Genomic DNA, 22,092 nt, shown 5'->3' with positions numbered 1-22,092 from the left:
AGCCGCACGCATATTTAGTCATGTTGGCGGCAAATATGATACTTTTTATGCTAACATTAGTGTACTAAACTCTTAACTTTTTTTTTTTATCAGTTAACATATTTGCAGAAAATTAAATAATTTTACCCTTTTTTCTTTAAAAAAAAAACTCCTTCCGTTTTTTGCAATAATTTATTATATATATGAAATATTGGAGGGGGGGGGAGTATAAATTCTAACCCCCCCAAAAAAACTGTTGAGCTTATAGAATGAAAGTGCAAAAAAAAAAGAAGAAAGTTTTTAGCGTTATACGTTATTATTAATTTTATAGAGTGACATAAATTTGTATTTAATATTTTTATTAAGGAAACTTTATAATGTTTAAACAAATCGATTATAGTGCAGAATAAAATTCAATATTTATTTACTATTATTTTTCAGATATTATTTCTACTTTTTGAATTATTATAAGTTTTAAGAGTTTAAATAATAAACGTTTTCTTTTTAGTTTCTTCCTAAAAAATCACATAAGCTAAAAAGAAAGCTAAAACAATAAATTTCAAGCAGTAAGCCGTTTAAAAACTCCTTTGCCTCAAGTTTTCGAATTTTTCATGGTGCAATAATATGTTAAATATCGGTACTCTAAATACCGCACCCAAATGCATGATACCAACTACCGAAACGAAGAAATAACTTATATTTACCATGAAATATGTACAAGTAAATTGTATCAAATAGTGGTTTTTTAAATTTGTGTGTCGTATTAACATCATACTCAAAGTAACGGGATCGTAAAAATCACGAAAAAAAGTATTGCAATAAATGTAAAAAAATGATTAAATTTGCGTTGAAATTAGTAAAGAGCGCTGATTTAAAATTCGCATGTCATAATAAAAATCAGAATTTTTAAAACATGAGAATGCATCGTAGAAACTGCCAAAAAATGGTTTTAAAATTTACAATGCTATCGGCGCAAACTGAGTATGGCAAGAAGTGATTAATTAAATGCGCGATTTATAACTCACGAGTCGTAATATAATAATTTAATCGAGAATTTATAAACCCCTTAAAAATTAATAGTTATAAATGACAAAAAACTATCTAAACGTCACTTGGATTTATGATCAAACTGGAAAACACAGTGCACGTCTAAAAATGATTATTTAAGTGGGCTTTTGGAAATTTTTGTGTCCTAATAACATCGTAATGAAAATATGTGAAATCACGCCGAAAAACCTACTAATAATTTCCTTTAAAGTGAAAAGTCCCAATGCAGCTCATGCATGTCGTAAAGGGCGACTAAAATGGGTACCCAGTGTCTGGGGGTATAACCGGACACCTTGCCCCTGGGGGATTATATCAGGGGACTGGCGCTGCAGGTTTGGGGCTGGGCATAAGGTTGACACCTCTCTCCTGTATAAACTTCTTATTACGAAATCCTTTGAAAAAAAATCCTGGGTAACTTCATGGAAACGATTTGGATATGAGAATTGGTAGCTGGAACATTCTGTCTCTCTATAGAGCTAAGGCTTTGCATTTGCTGTTAGAACTGATAGAACAATGTAATATTGAATTGATTGCCATTCGCGAGGTTGGATGGATTGGCAATGGAACATTGAATAAATGGAATGGTAGTGTTCTTTACAGTTGTCAGCCCAAAAAACCTATTGAGGGCACTGTCTTTATCGTAAGCAAAAGAATAAGACTAGAATTAAGGGAAAGTTTTTAATTTCAGTATTATCTGTTCTTATACTGTAGAAAACAGAGGAAGAAAGGCAATTTTCTGTGAAAATTTAGGCAAAATTTTCTACAGTTGTCCAAAATATTATGTAACAAGGTGCGTAGCTTTTTTGAAAAGTGCTTAAAGGTGCTTATTTTCGATTTCCGTTTTTTAGAAGCCCTTAAAGGTGCTTATTTTCAATTTTCGTTTTTTAAAAACCTTTAAAGGTGCTTCTTTCATTGAGTGTTTTGAAAAAGTGCTTAATTTTCCCTTTTTCAAAATGAGATTTTTCCTTTACCAGGGGTCTGTCCAGACATTTTGTGAAAGGTCCGTTTTTCGTGAAATTGTGAAAAAATTACTCACATTCTTTCAACCAGGGTCCGCTTTTATGAATTTGTGCAAATAGGGTCCGTTTATTGCAAAAATAAAATTTTTTCAAGGAGTTTTTAAATTGTATAGACATACAAGATAATCTCAACACTGTGAAATTGTAATTAAAAAAAATTAAATTTTAAAAAATAAACAACAATTGCTGCTTCTAAATTAGAGATGCAGTATACAAATATTTGGTATTTAGCCTATACTGCTGAACGCAGAATATTAATTTCGGACGAATAATGGAAGAATCGTCTGCCGAAGACAAAACTCCATTCGTTTACATCAATCTTTCTTGTTTTCTGCCCTGGAAAGGGTTTATTCGATTAACAAAATAATAATGAAGATAAACAAATTTGTGAAGGGTCCGATTAAAAGAAAAATCATTTTGTGAAGGGTCCGTTTTCAAGTTAAAATATTTTGTGAAGGGTCCGTTAACGGACCCAAATTTCTTCTAAACAGACCCCTGTTTACTATGTTGATTTTCGCTTCGATTTATGCAAAAAGACACAGTTCACATTGTTCTATTCAACGTTTTCACAATTAATTCAACCCCAATCTATTTTGGCGTATTGGCAGTCCGTAGCGTATGAAAACGGCATTCATTTTACATGATTCTAAATTTAATGATTTTTGATAATTGTCAAAAACAATGCCAAAAGGTTTTTTTTTGACATGACGGTTAAAACAAGATAAAACCGTCAATTGTCAAAAACTTTCCAACCATGCCTAGTTTTATTTTTTTAAAGTGCTTAAAAATATTTTTTGAGTGCTTGAAAAGTGCTTAAAAGGTGCTTATTTTTTGTTGAATAATTTGGCTACGCTCCCTGTGTAAAAATAAAAATTATTTTTGGAGGATCTAAATGCTGAAATTGGTAGAGAAGGGAAATTTACATATGTAACTGGATGATTTAGTTTACATAATACAATGATAATGGACACAAATTAATTGATTTTGCCACTTCGCATAATTTGATTATAAGAAGCACGTCCTTTCAACGTATAAATATTCATAAAGCTTCTTGGCCTTCCCCATATGGCACTTATACTACTCAAATTGATCACGTACTAATTGACGCAAGACATTAGTAAGACTTGATGGACGTGAGAACTTCTCGTGGGGCTAATGTGGATTCAGATCCCTTTTTGATTAGTGCTAAAGTCAGATCAAGATTATTTAACGCAAAAAAGTTCAAGCGAGAGACGTTGTGAGAGTATGACTGTGATAAACTTGAAAATGAAAGAATAAGACTTGAATATAACGGAAACGTAAAGGAACAGTTGAATATAATGAATTGTGACTGTACTGTGAAAAATAAATGGGAACTTATAAAAGACACTATCTGTAACGCTGCTAATACCTTGATTGGTAAAGTAACTGAGAAACAGTGAAGGATTGGTATGATGTTGATTGTGCCATTGCTAATGATAAAAAGAATGTTGCGTATAAACATATGATACAAGCAAACGCAAGAAATAGTGCAGAGGAGTATCATAGACTCAGAAAAGAGGTGAAGAAACTCTTTTGGCCAAAGAAGAGGACCTTTGATGAATTGTTTAAAGATGTTTGAACATCTGAAGTCCATTAAGAAGCATTTGATCATTTGATCGGAAAATCAACCGCAGTAGATAGGTCTTTAAACAAACCTCTAGTCTAAGCAAAAACAAATTTGGTAACTCCGTTTGTTTGAACGAGTTAATTTTTTTTCCAAACCATTCAAAGGGTTTAAGTAAGTTACTATCAATATTGAATACAGTTATTAGAATAAATTTCTTAATTGCATGTTAATTTAGAATGTTATAATAGTTTTAATACGTGTACATTCTTGTCTAGGCAGCTGAGCATCACTCGAAATAATAGTTTCGAATTTCCATCTTATTCGTGCAAAACTGAAAAATGGAGTACAAAGGGCTTTTTTGTAAATCACATGCTTCTGGCAAAGGAGGAGTTAAAATGGGATTAAACGAAATAACGTACAATGAATAAGGTGATTGAGCGTTAATTGATTTTGTATTTTTACTTTCAATAATTAAAGAAACTACTTTGATAAGTTAAAATTTTATATTTTTATTTATAACTATTTAATAGTTTCTCGGCCTAAATTTGGGATTTTGACAATAATATTCAAAACAAAAAGAGAGTTAAATATAAAAATAATTGATTGATCGCTTGTAATTTTATATGTATGTTTATTCAAAAATGCTTCATATTTGTAATAGCTAACAGCTATTCTTACACCAAAATATGCGTTTTTGACATGACTGTTTAAACCAGATAAAACTGTCTATTTTAAAAACAAGCTAACTTTGGTTTCAAACTTATCTTTTTTCAGTGATTTCAAAAGTGGGAAGCACAATAAGATAAAAGTTGTTAATTTTTTTTACAATGTAAAATGTATAAAGAATTCATGTATTTAAAAAAAATGAATATACTGTGTGCTACAAAGAGATAAGTACATTTCATTTCGTGAATATATTCAATGCTTATAGAAATGCTTTCAAGAAAATTATGTGTTTATTTATAATTTAAGACCAATCACATTATGTTTTACATTTTACATTGAATAATTTCAGTAAATTCATCATTCTGCAATTCATTATACTTTTATTGACAGAGAATGACTAGTATAGTTATTCTAACTATATCTTTTATTAATCCTTTTGGTAATAATCAAGCAATATTCTTTGAGTATATATATTATATCTTATTCTTATATTTAGTAAGTTTGCATCTAAAATATATTTGAAATAGCACGCTATCTTTTGGTGAAATTCAGTTTTTTTTCATGAAAAAATTGCTTATACTAGAGTACAATTGGATTTTTCCTGGAAAAATAAGGCTTCGAAAGCGGGCCAATTCGCTGTTTTAGTAATGGAGCATTTTGCCACATTTGTGTGTGTATATAGAATATATATTGTACTGTGTTTCGTAAATTTTTATTTCAATGTTGTTTTTTCTTTAAAAGATTAAAATCTTTTGCTAAATATTTTTAATTTGAGCTAGAAGCCTTTCTTTTTTTTACATATTTTATTTTTTTAGTAAAGATTTGTTGTAACAGACATCGTTAGTGCCTTCACAAATGTAGTTTTTTCTCTAAATTTCAAATGAAATTTGCCATTCAATTAAATAGTTTGTCACAAACATGTTTCTAAAAGAATTTTATTTAGTTAATGTCAATAGTGGACATTTTATAGTTTAATGTTGAAATGTGTCTTTTTTTTCTCACTTAGAATTAATAAAAAAATTTTAGTACCTATTTTGTACTCTGTCAGCCACATTACTCTAAATTTAATGCTGTCCATAAATGATGTTAAATTTTTATGAATATTTTTAACCTCCTTCCTCCCCTTATCACAAAGTCATGCTTTTTGATAAAGGGGTATAATTTAGTGACAATTATTTATCATAGTTCAAATTTTATTGTTTAATTTTGGCTATTGAGCTAGCAACAGTAAAGAAGAGAGACTTTTTAAGAAACATGAATTTAACTAAAAGCTCAGGGTTGGCAGGTTTTTGACATGTGACAGTTTTTGACAGTTTAAACCATGGTTTAAACCGTCACGTCAAAAACCTCACTGTCAAAAATGTCGGAAATGTCAGAAACCTATATTCATATGTGAAATTTAATTAATACATAAAATTTATATATTTTTTATAAAGGATAGTGTTTCTATTATATTATAATTAGAATATATTATGTCATATAATTAGAATATATTATGTCATCAGGGGTCTGTCCAGACATTTTGTGAAAGGTCCTGTTTTTGTAAAATTGTGAAAAAACTATTCATAATTTGTGAATATAAAATAAGCGTTAAGTCACATTCTTTCAACCAGGGTCCGCTTTTGTGAATTTGTGCAAATAGGGTCCTGTTATTGCAAAAATTGCTAAAAACCTTTTCAAGTTTTTGAATTGTACATAGATTCTGCTCAACAGTTGCTGCTACTACATTAGAGATGCAACGTACAAATATTTGGTATTTAGCCTATACTGCTCAACACAGAATATTCATTTCAGACGAATAATTGAAACAAAATCGCTCTCATTTTTAATAATTTCAATTGACGTATTTTAAATAACACAACTTAGTAATGTATCACTTTTAATGTGTTACGCATTAAGTTAACTTAAAAAATTCTTAAATTTATAATATTTTATTTAAAAAATTGCCAGAAATTAATTTTTATTTTACATAATATTCTATTAATTAATTTTATGAATGAATATAAATTGATCAATTATTTATTCACAAAAAAATTTAAATTTAATATTAATAAGAATGCGCACACAATGTTTGTAAAAGTAGAAATATTTTCTTAGAATACTACATTTTGGAATTTAAAACTTAAGGAAACTTCATTTGTCTGGAACAGTCTTTAACCCCCCCCCCGGAATGGTTTATTTAATTAACAAAACAATAATGAAGATAAGATAAACGAATTTGTGAAGGGTCCGTTTTATGAAAAGATATTTTGTGGAGGGTCCGTTAATGGACCCAAATTTTTTCTAAACAGACCCCTGGTCATATTTTTAAGGACCCTCTAATCTGGCATCATTTTTGGAATTATAATTTTTTTCTTTTAAATTATCCATTTTTGGTTGAACATCAACACCTCAATTAAAATAGTGTGGAATGACCCTTATCAAATGTGTATGTTTTAATTATTTCTAATAATTATGCCAAATTTCTAAATTTTAATTGATTCGGCTAAAAATTTCTGATATCCATCAAGAGTGCAAGTTCTTAGTATTTTAAAGGATTTCAATCTTTTTAATAAACTTTAAGACTGAATAAGATGAAACTAAAAGAAAGTTTTAAGATTGCATTTACTGCAAATTATTCTCCTAATGGTCCAATGATGGAAATGTAATCAATCGTCTTTTTCATTGCTTTAAGTAAACACTCTCCCCTTTTATATAAAAAATATTGGTTGGCATGGGTGAAATTTTATGTAAGCAAATTTCACCCATGTTCCCAAGGCAGAGTTAGCAAGTTTTTGACAGTTGACGGTTTAACTCGTTTTTAACTATGGTTTTATCCTTTATGTTAAAAACCCCTTTTTTGACATAGTTTTAGACAGGTGTCAAAAACGCACAATTTCAATGTAAGGATAATTATTAGCGTATTATAATTAAGAAGTATTTATAAATAAACATACATAAAATTACAAGTGACACTTATGTTCTTCAATTATTTTGATATTAAACTTTTTATTTGTTTTGACAATCGTCAAAAACCCAAATTTTGGTGTAGAAAATATTAAATAATTATATAAAGAAAATGTATAAAATTAAACTTTACCCAATCTGTAAATTTGTTAAATTATTGTAAATAAAAATGCAAAAACGATTAGCTTAATAAAAAAATACTCAACAATCATATTATTCATTATTCAAATAAATTTTTTTTATCCCATTTCATTTAATTCCATTCCTTTCCCTCTTTCCTTTTTTGGAATTGCATGCTTCATGTAATTACAAAAAGAAGAGAAAAAAAAAAATCCGAAAACAAAGTTGAGCTATATTAATAAAAATAAAAAATGGGTGGAAATTTGGACACAAAAAAATTGTTTTGAGGAAATATTGGGGAAAATTTTCTGCACTCCTGCTTCATTTATGGAATGCAAGCAGTACAGTGACCAAAGAAAAACTGACTACCCTGAATTTCTTTTGATTTAATGATCGAATCTTCATATTTTAAGACTGAATTTTAATGGTTTGAGGGGGTAGCTTCAAATATGCTAATCAATAAGTGCTTACAATATTTTAAGTTACGAAATCATGCACAAAAATGTACTTTCTCTAAATAAGCATAACTTTTTTTCCGACGATTTCAAATTTCTGACGTTTACGTTTATGTAGGAGGTAGCTGCAATCAGGCAAATATTAGTCCCAATAATTTGTTCAGGAAATTGGTTAAAAAATTGGATCCCTTAATGTTTATTTTACTTAGTGTGCATTTTGCCATATCTCATGAAATATGAAGCATTTATAAGTAAACATACATAAAATATTACTAGTGATCAATCATGTTTTTGATTTATTTTTACATTAAACTCTTTTTGTTTTGAAGAAACCCAAATTTTGAAGAGAATATTAAATAATTATAAATGAAAATTTAAATTCATCCAATTCGATAATTTGTTTAATTATTGAGAATAAAAAACAATTTATAGAAAATTATTTAACAGTCATTTTATTCATTATAGTACTTAAAATCAATTTTCATTTAATACTAATTTGAACTTTTTTATTCTAGAAGCATGCGATTACGAAAAATATTTATGAAGACCTCAGTACTCCAAGTTCATTTTTCAGTTTTGTATGATTAAGACCGAAATTCGAAACTATTCTTTCGATTGATGCTGAGCTGCATAGTCTAGAAAGTAGACGTACTAAAGCTATTATAACATAATAAAATAACATGTAACTAAGAAATTTATTTTAATAACTGTACTAAACATTTATAGTAATTTAATTAAACCCTTAAATCGATTGGTTGAAAAATTTAACTCATTTAAACAAACATTTATCGTTTTTTTGAAATTATAACTAGTTGTAAACAGTGTGCCCTCCCCCAAAAAGGAAAGAAACTGACCACTTTGAATAACGTTTGACCTAATGATCGGATCATCACGTTCTCGGGCTCAATAGTTCGAGGGAGGGACCTCGAATATATTCCAATCATTTAGTGCAGACGGTATTTTAAGTTAGGAAATCGGGCACAAAAACGTACTTTCTCTGAATGAACATGCCCTTTTTTTTACGAATTCGGTTTTCTGACCCCCCTCCCAATATAGCCGAAATCTGGGAAAGAGGGTGGGTCCCCATAGTTAGGTTAGGAGAGCAGTCCTAAGTTTGGACTCCTTAATGTTTGGTTATTTTTTGCGTATTTCGCCTTGAAAACTTTTTAAGCAAATTGAAAATTTTTGCATATAATTGTAAAGTTCGTTCCCCCAAAGACTATTTCTCGACAAAAATTTATTTCAATCTATGAATTCAATCATTTTTTATTTTATTTAATAATAGCCGAAAATATTTGAATTGTGAGGTATACAAATTTTTACATTATTTTAAAGTATCTAATTTTACATGGCAAAACACAAAATTTGAGAAAGATCGATCAAATAGTTTCTGAGGAATCGAATTTTTACCCAAGACTTTCTTAAAACGTGATAACATACTTAATAATAAATGTGGTAATGATAATATATTTTCAATAATTCTCAACGAAACAATGTTTCCAGTTTTTTTATTAAATTAAATGCGATTTTTTAAAATAAAATTTAAGGTTTCATTTCATTTTTGAATGAAAACAAAGTTGTTTAAAAACATAAACATTAAAATTTAAAGGTCTTAATAATTTTATAAATATAAATTGCAATGTAAAATGAGGTATCTATTTTTTCAGATAACTGTGGGTTTGTCTCTGTGGGTGGTATGAAGAAAGAGGTTGTAAGTCAAAAGATGCTTTAAAATATATCTATTTATCAGTGAGGGATTCAATTTATATCTCTATCCAGGGAAGGGAAAATGAGGGGCTATTAGTTTTCTAAACACTTGTTTTAGTATTTTATGCAGCTTTATTTCTTTTTTCCTGATGTATTTTGGTTTTAAAAAATGTTTCTTAAAAGTTGTAATTTGTAGAAAGGGAAATTGAAACAAAGCAGAAGTTTTTGTCTGGGGGGGGGAGTTTTCTATGTGGAAAACAGCTACTAGGTGAAAAAAAGTAGTTTCTTTTTCTGAAATTACAGATTCTATTTTACTTTAAGTTTCCGAAGAGGGGAAGCACATAAACCACCCACCCCCTCAATTAAATTTCAGAGGAAAATAGTTTTCTATTTGGAAAATAGCTTCTAAGTTAAAAAAAAAAATTCTAAAATAACCAATTTCACTTGAATTTAAATTTACCAAAATTGAGAAAAAAAGAATTCTTTTTAAAATAACTAATTTTATTTGCCTTTATTTTCGTGAATACCTGAATTTCAGAAGATGCGTAGTCTCAGATGTGAATTTGAAATCTGAGATGCGAATTTTCGCCCCCTCACTTCAATTTAAGAAGAAAAAAATTTTCTATTTTTTAAAATTGGATTCTGTTTTTCAAAATAGCTTCAATATTGAAATCTTTTTTTCGCCCTAAGATTACTATTTTTACTTAATTTTCGTGAATATTTAAATTTCAGAAGCCCCGTGGCAGTAGCGCAGCAACACGGCTATATTTTCGCAGAACGCTGCAGAGTTCTTGCAGAAAGAAATAAATAAAAAAGAAATTTTTTTTTTCTTCTTCTCTACAGAAATTTACACGTAATATTTAAATCATGCATTTAGATAATCACTTTTTTACGCGTCAAATTTATTCCGATAGAATCGTACATCGATGTAATGTTTCGATTGTGTTTTCGGCAGTTATTGATATTGATTTTCACTATTATTTTAAATATACCGATATATTTCAAACAATATGGAAAATTCGAATAGTGCATTTGAATATTTACGTTTTAAAGCAATAATTCTTTGGAATTTTTAGCTGTTATTGCTATTGAATTCCCCATAGTTTTTATGTCCAATATTATTTATACGATGTTTATTTCAACAATCTAATCTCGAAATGAAACAAGCATTTGAGGAGACCGATTCGCATTATTTCGTCGTCGATCTTTTTTCGGCAATTACTACTACGGATTTTATGATCTTTAATTATTTTTTTTATTGTGATGATTATTTACAAAATGCGAAGAAGGAAATGATTTGTTAGTTCCCTTCCTCTCCATCAAAATGCAAGAATATCACCCATAATATTAGAATGAAAAATTATTACATGTTCAAATGAAAAAAATATATATTTATTTTAAGCGCTGTTTTTTTTTTAAAAAAAAAATTAGCTCTTTTGTTATTTTTAATTAACAACATATATGTTTGCTATTATTAAAATCATCTTGCAGAAAGGTATTAGAGCCAGAGAGTTTTGTCGCAGATAGCTCGAAAAATTCTGCTACAGGCAGGGTTCAGGACTTGCGAAGCTGAATTTTGGTTTCGAAATTGAAGAATAAAATATAGTTCTTTTTTTTTCTTCTCTAAAATTGCCAATTTTACTTGACTTTTTTCACAAATTACTATGATTACTAAATTTACTGAGATTGACAATTTTACTTGGATTAAAAATTTTTTTTTTCTTTCTAAAATTACCAATTTTACTTGACTTACTTAATTTTCTAACGTCTAAATTTCAGAAGATGCAAAGCTCATTTTTTTGTCCCCTCACTTTACATTCAGAAGAAAATAAACTATTCGATGAGGTAAATAGCTTCAAAGTTGAAAAAAAAAATTTCTTTTTTAAATTATCAATTTTACTTTACTTTATTTTCACAAATGTCTAAATTTCAGAAAGGGTGAATTAAATTTTTCGGTCTGAGGGAAAAATAAAGTTTTCTATTTGGGAAATAGCTTTAAAGTTGATCATTTTTTTTGATTACTGGACTTTACTGCACTTTATTTTCAGTGGGTCAAAATTTCAGAAGCGGCGAAACACTTTGTTCGCTCCTCTTCATTACAATTTCAGAAGAAAATAAGGTGTTCTGCCTAGAAAATAAGAGTCAACGTTGAATATCTATATATTCCACTTTGACTTTATTTTCCCAACTGTCAAAAGGCACATTATTCGCCCCTTCAATTTAACTTCAAAACAAAGTAAAGTTTTCTTACTTGAGAATAACTTCAAAATTGAGAAGGAATAGCTTTTTCTTCTCTAAAATTACCAATTATCCTTGACTTTCTTTTGGCGAAAATCTGAATATCAGAAGGGGCGAAGCACATAATTCCCCCTACACTTAAATTTCAAAGGAGTATAAATGTTTCTATTTGAAAAATTAAAAATTGTTTTTCTAAAGTTACTAATTTTACTTGACTTTATTTTCACGAGTGTCTAAATTTCAGGTGGAGCATTGTTTAACCCCCTGGTTGGCACGCCACTGAAAATTTTAATAAAAGTTAATAATAAAAATCAACAAAAGGAACAATTAATTGACCAACAGCTTACAAATATTTTTTAGTAAAACGATTAGGCATGGAAAAAGTATTGCAGCTCAGGCTCAAAATCTGTTCACCTTAGATAGATCTCTTTGGACCGACCCCCTTACGATTTTAATGAAAATTGATGTAATGGATACACATGATAAATTAAGTAATTCCATTAATTTTTAGATTTTTAATTTGAAAACTGTTCAAGTTGTATACATTGTTGTATACTAAGTTGTATTTCAAGAATTACTTTATCATATGCATAACACCAAATTTAACTTTAATCAAAGGGTGTTGAGCCAAAAGTGATTGATATGGCTTCAAATGACTCATTTATTACTTGTGACAGGATGAGTCACTTTTAAGCTAAAATAAATATAATACTGAGCGTCTTTGTTAGTGAAATTAAGATCTGATAGTTAACTATAATTTTAATAACNAATAACGGACCCTATTTGCACAAATTGAAAGAATGTAATTTTTTCACAATTTCACAAAAAACGGACCTTTCACAAAATGTCTGGACAGACCCCTGATAGTGATAGTGAATAATTACTAATTAGTATTATTTGCTTCTAAAGAATTGGGAATTTAAAAAACACAAAATTGTATATAATGTTGCAATGGCAACCGAGCGAAATGATCTTTTTTCTCTCTCTCAGTATTTGAAAGTTTGGTTTACCAACGTTTTTTACCAACGAAAGTTTGGTCTGAACTCTTTTTTTCCCCCTTTTTTTTTCTTTCTACCCTGCAATTACTAAATTAGCAGTCTAAATAGAATTTACCATGAAAGTCCCCCCCCCACCCCGGTAACTCAATTAGGAATTTAAACAAAAAATTAAGTTATGAAACAATTTTTTTATTCTAGTCATTTTTAAGAGATTTTTTAAACAAAAAATTGTTGAACACATACTATAACATTTTTTTTCTTTTTCAGATGGGAATCCGTATGAGATCATACGGGGCATGTGGGAAGGTGCTTATGTGTCTCATTTCGTTCGAATTTTCCAAAAGAAGTTTGGTTTTAATTGCCTAACAACACAAGTGAGTTGAATGTTATATTTTTTGTTACATAACAGCCCTTTTAAGAGGTAAATTTAAAAGGCGGACTGCTAACATACTGCTCTTTTCTGAATTCCTTTAATGTAAGGTAAAGGTAAGATTTTAGGTAATTAATTAGCTTGAAAATACTATTTGGATAGGTGAGTCAAATTAAAAAATTTAAGGTCTGCCTTTAATTCATTTTGGTAAGTTAAAACGGAATGGTTGTTTATCAATATTATTTTTATTTATTATGTTTGCATATATATGTTTTTAAAATTTAATTTGTGTTCATCTTTGTGGATTTACCATTTTATTTACCAAGTAAATGGTAAGAGTATTTTATCAAAATATTATTATTTCATTCAAGGACTATTAGGTATGACTGAGTTTCTCTTTTAAATACCATATTTATAATGATTTGTCTTTAAACTATTTTTCCATTTGCATTAATATATAACTTTTTTAAGTAACTTATAGAAAGAAAATATTCAATAAGCAAAGATGAAAAATATTTAATAGTCATAATTTTGATTTAATTTATACTCAAAAGTGCTGCCGGATTCAATTTACTAGAATTTTTACACCAAATTTATTATCATATTCAATAGTAACTTTAGTTGCAAGACGAAGATATGTCATTATTGTGCTGTATGGTGTGAAAAGCCAAAGATTAATAAATCAAAATTTTACCGGTAAAGGTTACGAGTGACAAACAACATCAAAAGAAATATGTGACTATACGCTGTATATGTTCAAACAATCCCATTCTACCGCCAAAAATATGTGATTACACGATTTTCCCTTCACGTGCCACAGCATCATATATGAACGAGTCGACTCAACACCTAGAAGATGGAAGGCCTCAGCTTGGATCAATTTAGTAGTCCGACGCAATGAATCTAAACTGCTTAATGGATGATAAATACGAAAGATGTCACTACATTCAGACTACTAAGCTGCCCAGTGGTGGTTAAAACGAAAGATGTCATTACGTTTGGACTACTAAAGGATCAAATTTCTTGTTTATGGTAACCCGTGCTGAGGCCTTCTCTTTTCTAGGAGGTATTGGTAGACTCCGATCCGTGATCTTAATATGGTACTCTCATATTATATCTTGTATTAGTACGTATATACTCAGATTTTGCGAGCTTAGGGAAGAGCTATTTTCTTCATTCGCCGGTCTTGAAGGGGTTAAATATTCATTAACAGGGATAGTAAATTGATTCATCGATTCGCGAATCAGGTGACGGAAGTAAACTGATAGCATGTAAACGTTTTAGCTCGTCCGTTGATACGTTTCTATTATTTTTTTGTTTAAAGTTATAGTAAATTTTAATTAAAAATCACAAAGAGAATGTTTAGTGGTCAGAATTATTATGAAATATGCTATTTTGTGACAAAAACGCTGTAAAAATACAAAACCAAAGATTTTGCTACCAGTTTTTTTAGTTTTCTGAGAACGTTGGTCTGCTCACAATGTTAGATGTCTTAACATTTCTACATTATTTTGTTGCTTTACTTACTTATTATTTTATTCTCTTTAATCATAAGTTTGTTAGACTGTCGCTTTACAAATTTAAAAAAAAGTAGAATATATAAGTATTTGTAATGTTCTTTTTTTACGCAAATTAGTTTCACACTCTTTTTTTTTTCATTATTTTTTCACGATTCTTTCCCACTCTCATGCCTTGTTGAAATGATGAATAGAGGGATCATTCACAAAATTACATGTATTAAAATGTTAAGTGACATATTCTCTGTGTTTTCATTTAAAGATAATTAAAAATCTCCTTTAAAATTACTTGATTAAGGAAGTTTTAAACTCAATTACAAACTTTAATTAAACATTGGTTGGAGGGAATATTAACGGTTCTATTTTTTATGCAACTTTACAACATAAATTTTCTATACTTTGATCTCGAACTATTTTGAATTGTTCAGGTCTCTATTAATATTACTTTTAAAACTTTCTGTTCTTAACAAAGTAAATTTGAAATGGAAATTACTCTTTTCCTATAACATTTGCTTGTCGATCAAAATAATATTCTTTAAGTTTGTAGTTTGCTCTTGTTAAAAATAGTCTATACTGTTCCAAAAAATATCCTTTTTCTTTGGACCACTACGACTATATACTCTTTCGAAAGAACATTTGTACTAGAGTACACATGGATGCTTCTCATGCTTGGTCAAGCTGAGCCATTCATTTTTTCTCGTAAGATCATCGTTTTATGCGCTTGAATTAGCTGTGTGAGAAAAGTTGCGTAAGAACAATACTCCATATTTTCACACTGCAATTAAATGACTTACAAAGCGAGGATTGTCCATCAAACCTATTTTTATTCTGTCTCAAGTAGACCGGTTCTCTTCTTGGAAATCTCATTTGGCATTTCCTCAAGTCTGGTGATGAAAACAAAGCTTTAAATAATAACAAGTGATTTTTAATTTTTAAAAATGTTACTTAGAAGAAAGATTAAATATTTATAAAAAAAATCATTTAATTAAGTTTAATTATTAAATTATTATTTACTTTTGCTTTGGCATCGAAAGAGATAAATTTTAATTTTTTAACATTCTTTACACATGTAGGATACATTAGAGCAGAGGTCGCCAAAGCGGTCTATGTAGACACCCAGGGGTCTATTTAACAAAAGCAGGGGCAGATCCGAATCGGAAGGGTCGATTGGGGGTCGAAGAAAAAACAGTTGCCGAGTTCCAGTTTTATAAAGCATGTTTCTGATTGAATGTGGTTATGCATCTGCTTTTTATTTTTTTAATTTTGAGTTTATTCCACAGTTTATTCATTTTCAGTAATGTGCATGAGTATGCATATATTTGGAGTAATATATTTATAAATTATTCAATATATATTTTAATAATTAAACTGTGAAAATTTAAGCATACTAGTTTTGTAAAAGGTATCCTTATATAATGGAGCAATCCCAGCGACAGATCTTCTGTTTTCAAGTTGTGTTTTGATGTTTTAAGTCACTACAAAGAGTGTGGTACTGCCAAACATATAAAGTTGTCGAATACATAGCCAAAATTTTTCAACGTCTTAAAATACCGTCCGGATATATCGTCCTAAGCTACCGTTTAGGACGATACATCAAATACTGAGTTATTTTAAGAGTTGAGATTTTTTCTAGTTTTAAAATTAAATTTTTATAACCAAGACACGCTTGTTTCGCAGAACTGTTCAATTAATTATTTCATTATATTTATTCATTTTTCGAATTCTCATTCTTTTTGCAGCCTCGTAGATTTCTTTTGGGTAATATTCTGATTTTTTATTTTTATTAGTACTTTTTAGGTTTTTCTTTAAATTACATATTCATTCTAGATGAATGAAAAGATTTTTTAGAGCTAAGAAGTAAACCTTTTTGAGAAATTAAAAACATTTTATTATTTTAAAATTACTCTCCGCAAATCGTCCGACTAATTACCTCCTTATTCGAACAAAATTTTTTTGTACTTTTTTTGTTTGAGTTATAAAGAATAAGTTCATATTATTGCAACTAAACAAACTTTTTTTTTTTACAGTAACAAATTCTATCAATAATTTTAATTCAACGTTCAAACTTATTACACCTCTAACTTTAAGAGCTGCTCCTTATAAAAAAGATGATTTAAAACTTTAAAATTTGTCACACGCAGTTCATAAGATCTAATTGTAGTATGCTCTGTTAACAGGAAAATGCCACAATATGCTTTATTTTGTTAAACAGCAAAAACTAAAAATCGAAAATTGTAAAAAGATTATAAAGCCGTGATCACTTTTGAATCATCTTTTCAACAAACTTTTTTTTCCCTTTAATTTTAGATTTTTTTCTACTAAATTAGGATATATTTAAGCATTTTTGAATTACAAATTATTTTATAGATTATTTTATTGGCATGTTTTGCTAAATATGTTTTAACCGCTCGCTTCGTACTCCTCGTCCATTTAGCTGTGCAACCGATCTTTTTTCCGTTCATGGTTTCATTTCGGCTTTCTGTGATATTAAATTGTTTATTCAGATCTGGGATAACGAATGGCTCTAGTTGTCCATCTTTCTGCTAATTATACAAGTATATTTTGCATGCTCTTTTTAATGTGTGTTGTTCGTTGCTCAAAATAAATAAAAATTGAAAAAAAAAAAAATAAGAATAAAAACTGAGACTGGTAAAAGAATTTGCAAAGAAAAGCGAATTAGGTGCAAAGATTGCGACATAAGACTGAGCCTTCTTTCAAAATTAATTCTACTTAACTTCGTGTACAATGCGCATAAAAAAAAAATAAAAAAATAAATAAGAATAAAAACTGAGACTGGTAAAAGAATTTGCAAAGAAAAGCGAATTAGGTGCAAAGATTGCGACATAAGACTGAGCCTTGTNAAAAAAAAAAAAAAAAAAAAAAAAAAAAAAAAAAAAAAAAAAAAAAAAAATCAATATCTAATGATAGGATTTTCGTCTTAGGACTCAATCTTCATGGTTTGAAGAGGGTTACCTCAAATGTGATGATTAATTACTGCAGACGATATTTTAAGTTACGAAATCAGTGACACAAACATACTTTCTCTGAAAAAAAAAATTATTTTTTCGACCCTTTTCATGTAGCTGTAGTTGGGTATTTCAATATTTTTAATACGATATCATTACGACATTCGAATTCGAGTTATCACTTTTTGGCGCTTTCGATTCGTTACGATTCAATCAATCTTAATGTCATGATGTTTGGTGATAGTTTTTTCTTAAGTTATTTATAATTTTTCGGCTCCTTTCACATAGTGTTTCAAATTTTGATTTATATAATACTATATTATTAGGACGTTCGAATTAGATTTATCCCGCTTGACGCGTTCGATTCGTGATTGTTCCATCGTAATTTCATGACGTTGGATTCGTTGTTTCTTTCATGTAAATTTTTCATTTTTCATTCAACATTTTCACGACTTTTTCTCAATGTTATCCGAATTTATTTTTAACACGCTATTACGACACGCAAATTTCGAATTTGAGATTACAAGCGTTCGATTCGCGACGATGCTGTCGTAATATCATGTCGTTTCCAGTCTTTTTTTTTTTTTTTTTTTTTTTTTTTTTTTTTTTTTTCCCGAGAATCCGCGGTGGAACATTTTTATGCGATTATTTTGATGAAGTGATATTTCGTGAAGAATTTGTTTCTACGAATTTGAATGTTGTGAAGAGGCCGCAAATCGGTTCCATTTTCCCCCGAGGTCGACCCTTGATATGTTTCAAAAATTTACTTTGGGAGAGATATATTGCTTTTTTTTTTTTTAAATCTTTTATTTTTGAGTTATTTTATTTATTTTATTACATTTTAAGATAATCACATATAGTTACATAATTAGTTCTTTCCTTTTTTTTTCCTGTATGTTTTTGCCATCTTCTTTTTACTCTCATGTTTTTATATTTCGATTTCTAAATATTTTTTATTTTATAATAGAGAAAAAAAAATAAATTGCACTTTTTTTTTTAACATTCTGTTCTAATTTTCTGTTTAATTTAATTTAATATATACCCTGTCGACGAGATTTGTAGAAGATAAAGCTTACTTTTTTAATGATTTTACTTTTGTTTGCGTTTAACTCCTATTAATTTCAATATTTTAGTAAAAATTTTCGGAATACGTATATTCTTGTTTTGAGCACTTTTGTTTTGTAAAAACATAAATTACTAATTTTAGTTTTTTGTGATTCACTGTGTATGTTAACCACGGCAGCGTCAGTACATACTGTGATATTAGACTGGAATTTTTTAAAAATATATTTGGAAAACCTGGAGAAGTCGGGGAATTTTGTTCTTCTAATTACGTACGTGGCAACACTGCTTTAGACTTATGTTTGTTTTAATTTGATTAAGCGAGAAAAAAATACGTAATAAACAATGCCTCAATTGTCTGTAAAATAACATGAGATGCAAATACAAGATTGTACTTTCTCTACACAAGACCCTTAATTTCTTTAATTCTTTATCTTATAAATTCCCGTTTTATCTCAATCAATTCAGCATAAAAAATTACATCGGATAATGTTCAGATAGCTCCTACAAAGCAGTATAAAAACATTTGCGTTAAGTTCTTGTCTAAAGAAATACTTTTTATACACAATTCCTTTTAAATTTTGAAATTATTCGTTCCATTGACTATTATAGTCTCATACAATTCAATGTGAAAAAATACATATGAAGCAATGCCTCACTTGTTTAGATTGCAATGCCAGTTGCGTAATTTGTACTTATTCTAACTAAAACCCTTGTACCTTCTTAACTATTCGCCGGATAATCTCAAGATAGGTTTCATTCAATTTAGTGTAAAAATATACATAGGAAGCAATGCCCCAAGTAAAATGCAAAGAGTAAAATTAACACTATGAATATCTAGTGTTTTCCTAGCTACACTATTTGGACCACATTTTTGTAGCTCTCCTTTTAATTCGGGTCAAAAATATGAATCCGTTTTGAAAAATGTATGTTTCTCTAGAGAAAGTACGTTATAAAGTACTTTTTTCTTTTATATCGTACAATTATTTTGATTTAAAACTAATATCTGGAGTAAACTATACTTTTTAAAAGACTGAAATTTCTTGAACAGAAATCTTAATCGTAACAAGTTTTTGAAGGAAGAAAATAAAGGAAGTGCACTACCTTTTGACATCATTGCTAAGAGCAAGATTGGCAAGTTTTTGACAATTGCCAGTTTTATCCGGTTTTGTTTTAACCCTGGTTTTATCCGTCATGTAAAAAACCTCTTTTTAACATAGTTTTTGACAATAATTGTCAAGAACCCAAAATTTAGGTGTATGGATAATTATTAGCTATTATAAATAAGAATTATTTATAAATAAACATACATATAAAATTACAAGAGATCAGTTATATTCTTGAATTATTTTGACATTAAACTCTTTGTTTTGACAATTACTGTCAAAAACCCAAATTTTAGTTTAGAAAATATTAAATAATAGCCGCAATCTGGTAAATATGGTACCTGTAATTTGGTCAGGAGAGCGGTTAAAATTTTTGACCCCTTAATGTTTATCTTAATTAATGCGTATTTCACCCTATCTCGAAAACTTTTTAAGCGAATTGAAATTTTTTTGGACACATATCTTTGGACCTTGCAAAGTTCGTTTATCTAAGGATATTTCCATGCAAATATCTTTTACTAAATATTTATTATTTTATTTATTAATTGTCTAAACATTTTTAAACTGTAAGGCATACAAACATCATTTTAAAGAATGGAACTTTAAATGGCAAAATACAAAATTTAAGCTAAAACGGTCGAATAATTCCTGAAAAATGGAATTTTAAAGTTATATATTTAAAATTCGATATCTCGGAAACTATTCAATCGATTTCTCTCAAATTTAGCATTTTGCCATGTGAAATTACTTTATTTTAAATGATGCAAAAAAAAAATTGTATATCTTAAAATTTATAATTGCTTCGACTAAGTATTAAGTAGAATATTAAAAAAATTTGTTGTGTTGTTTTCGTAACTTAAAATATTGTCTGCATTAATGAATTAGAATATAAGCAAACTCCCTGAATCCATTAAAATTGAGTCCTAGAACGTGGATATCCGATCATTAGATGAACTGTTATTTAAAGTGGTCCGTTTATTTTTTTGCGCACTCTACATATAAGGAGTAAAGAAAATTCTCAGAGTCGAATATTCCCTATTGGAATCAACAAACTTTGTAGATTGAATTAATTGTAGACCTAAAAATTGTAGATTGTAGCGTTTTTTTTTAGTACAATAATTTTTCTTAATATCGTAGGGAAAAAAAAGATCGCAGGAATGCTTTTTTTTAACAAGGTAACATTTTGCATATTTTAAGGGGGAAAAAAATTTAGGAATTGCTTTAGACCAAAAATTTCCTCATAGCTGCAAGAGTTGGCACATTTTCGGTTTAAATCATTGTTTTAACCATTATGTCGAAAACTCCTTTTTGACAATTTTTTTTAGTTTATTTCATAGCCGCTTTTGAACAGCCGACCCAAATTTGAGTTAACGACTATCAATGTTCTACTCCGCAGCATAGTAATTTTCAACCAGATCCAAAAGACAAGGAAATTCCTGGATCAGTACCCCCGTAGGTATTGATTTATTGTGGGAACTTGGAAGACTTTGTGTCCCCGACAGATTTAACGTATACCAATCACCGTTTAATACACCAGGGTTCCTCGGCCGGCTGGATTTGAACTCCCATTCTCTCGAACTCTAGTACAACGCCCTACCAATCAAACTATGCCGGCCTTGGACAATTTTTTTTATTACCGTCGTTGAACTGTCGACCCAATTCTGGGTTTACGACTACCAATGTTCAACTCCGTATCCTTGCAATATTGATCCCAGTCCAGAAGACAAGGGAGCTCCTGGATCAGTACCCCCATAGGTATTAATTTGTTATGGGAACATGGACTTTGTGACCCGGCAGATTTAACGTGCATCAGTAACCATTTACTACACGGGGAGTCTTTGGACGGCGGGGATCGAATCCCCGTTCTCTTCGATATGGTCCCAGTGCCCTACCAACCAGGCTGTCCTAGCCTCAGTTTATGACAATTTTGTATCATATTTTATATCCGTCGTTGAAAAACCGACCTAGTTTTTGGATTTACGACTACTGATGTTCAACTCCGTAGCCTTGCAAGTTTGAACCTATCCAGAAGACAAGCAAACTCCTGGATCAGTACCCCCAGAGGTATGATTTGTTGTGGAAACATGGGGGACTTTGTAACTCGACAGATTTAACGTGCATCAGTCAAAAACTCGAAATTTTGGTGGGTTTAAGGATAATTATTAGCTCTATAATAATGGGAAGTATTTATAAATAAATATACTCAGATCCGCGCTAAGGACTTCAAATTAATAACCCGTAAATTAGTCAAATATCAAAAGTAATAGCTATTTTTCATAATTCTTAACCGATTTCATGGTTGATATTT

General features: G+C 29.3%; 1 protein-coding gene across 5 annotated transcripts in view; it reads left to right on the top strand.

The window, feature by feature from the left end:
• The window catches only part of LOC107436381 (BCL9 domain-containing protein legless), a 131,972-nt gene that overhangs the window by 8,626 nt on the left and 101,254 nt on the right, over positions 1 to 22,092 (top strand). For all 5 annotated transcript variants that reach the window (XM_043038870.2, XM_071187697.1, XM_071187698.1 and 2 more), the window contains one exon: positions 13,031 to 13,137. In XM_043038870.2, coding sequence (XP_042894804.1) covers positions 13,031 to 13,137 — 107 coding nt within the window. Of the gene's footprint in view, positions 1 to 13,030; positions 13,138 to 22,092 lie in introns of those variants that run through there.

Source organism: Parasteatoda tepidariorum, chromosome X1 (genome assembly GCF_043381705.1).
Source record: "Parasteatoda tepidariorum isolate YZ-2023 chromosome X1, CAS_Ptep_4.0, whole genome shotgun sequence".
Classification (NCBI taxonomy): domain Eukaryota; kingdom Metazoa; phylum Arthropoda; class Arachnida; order Araneae; family Theridiidae; genus Parasteatoda; species Parasteatoda tepidariorum.
Note: the sequence above shows the minus strand (reverse complement) of the source record. Positions and strands in the feature narration are given on the sequence as shown.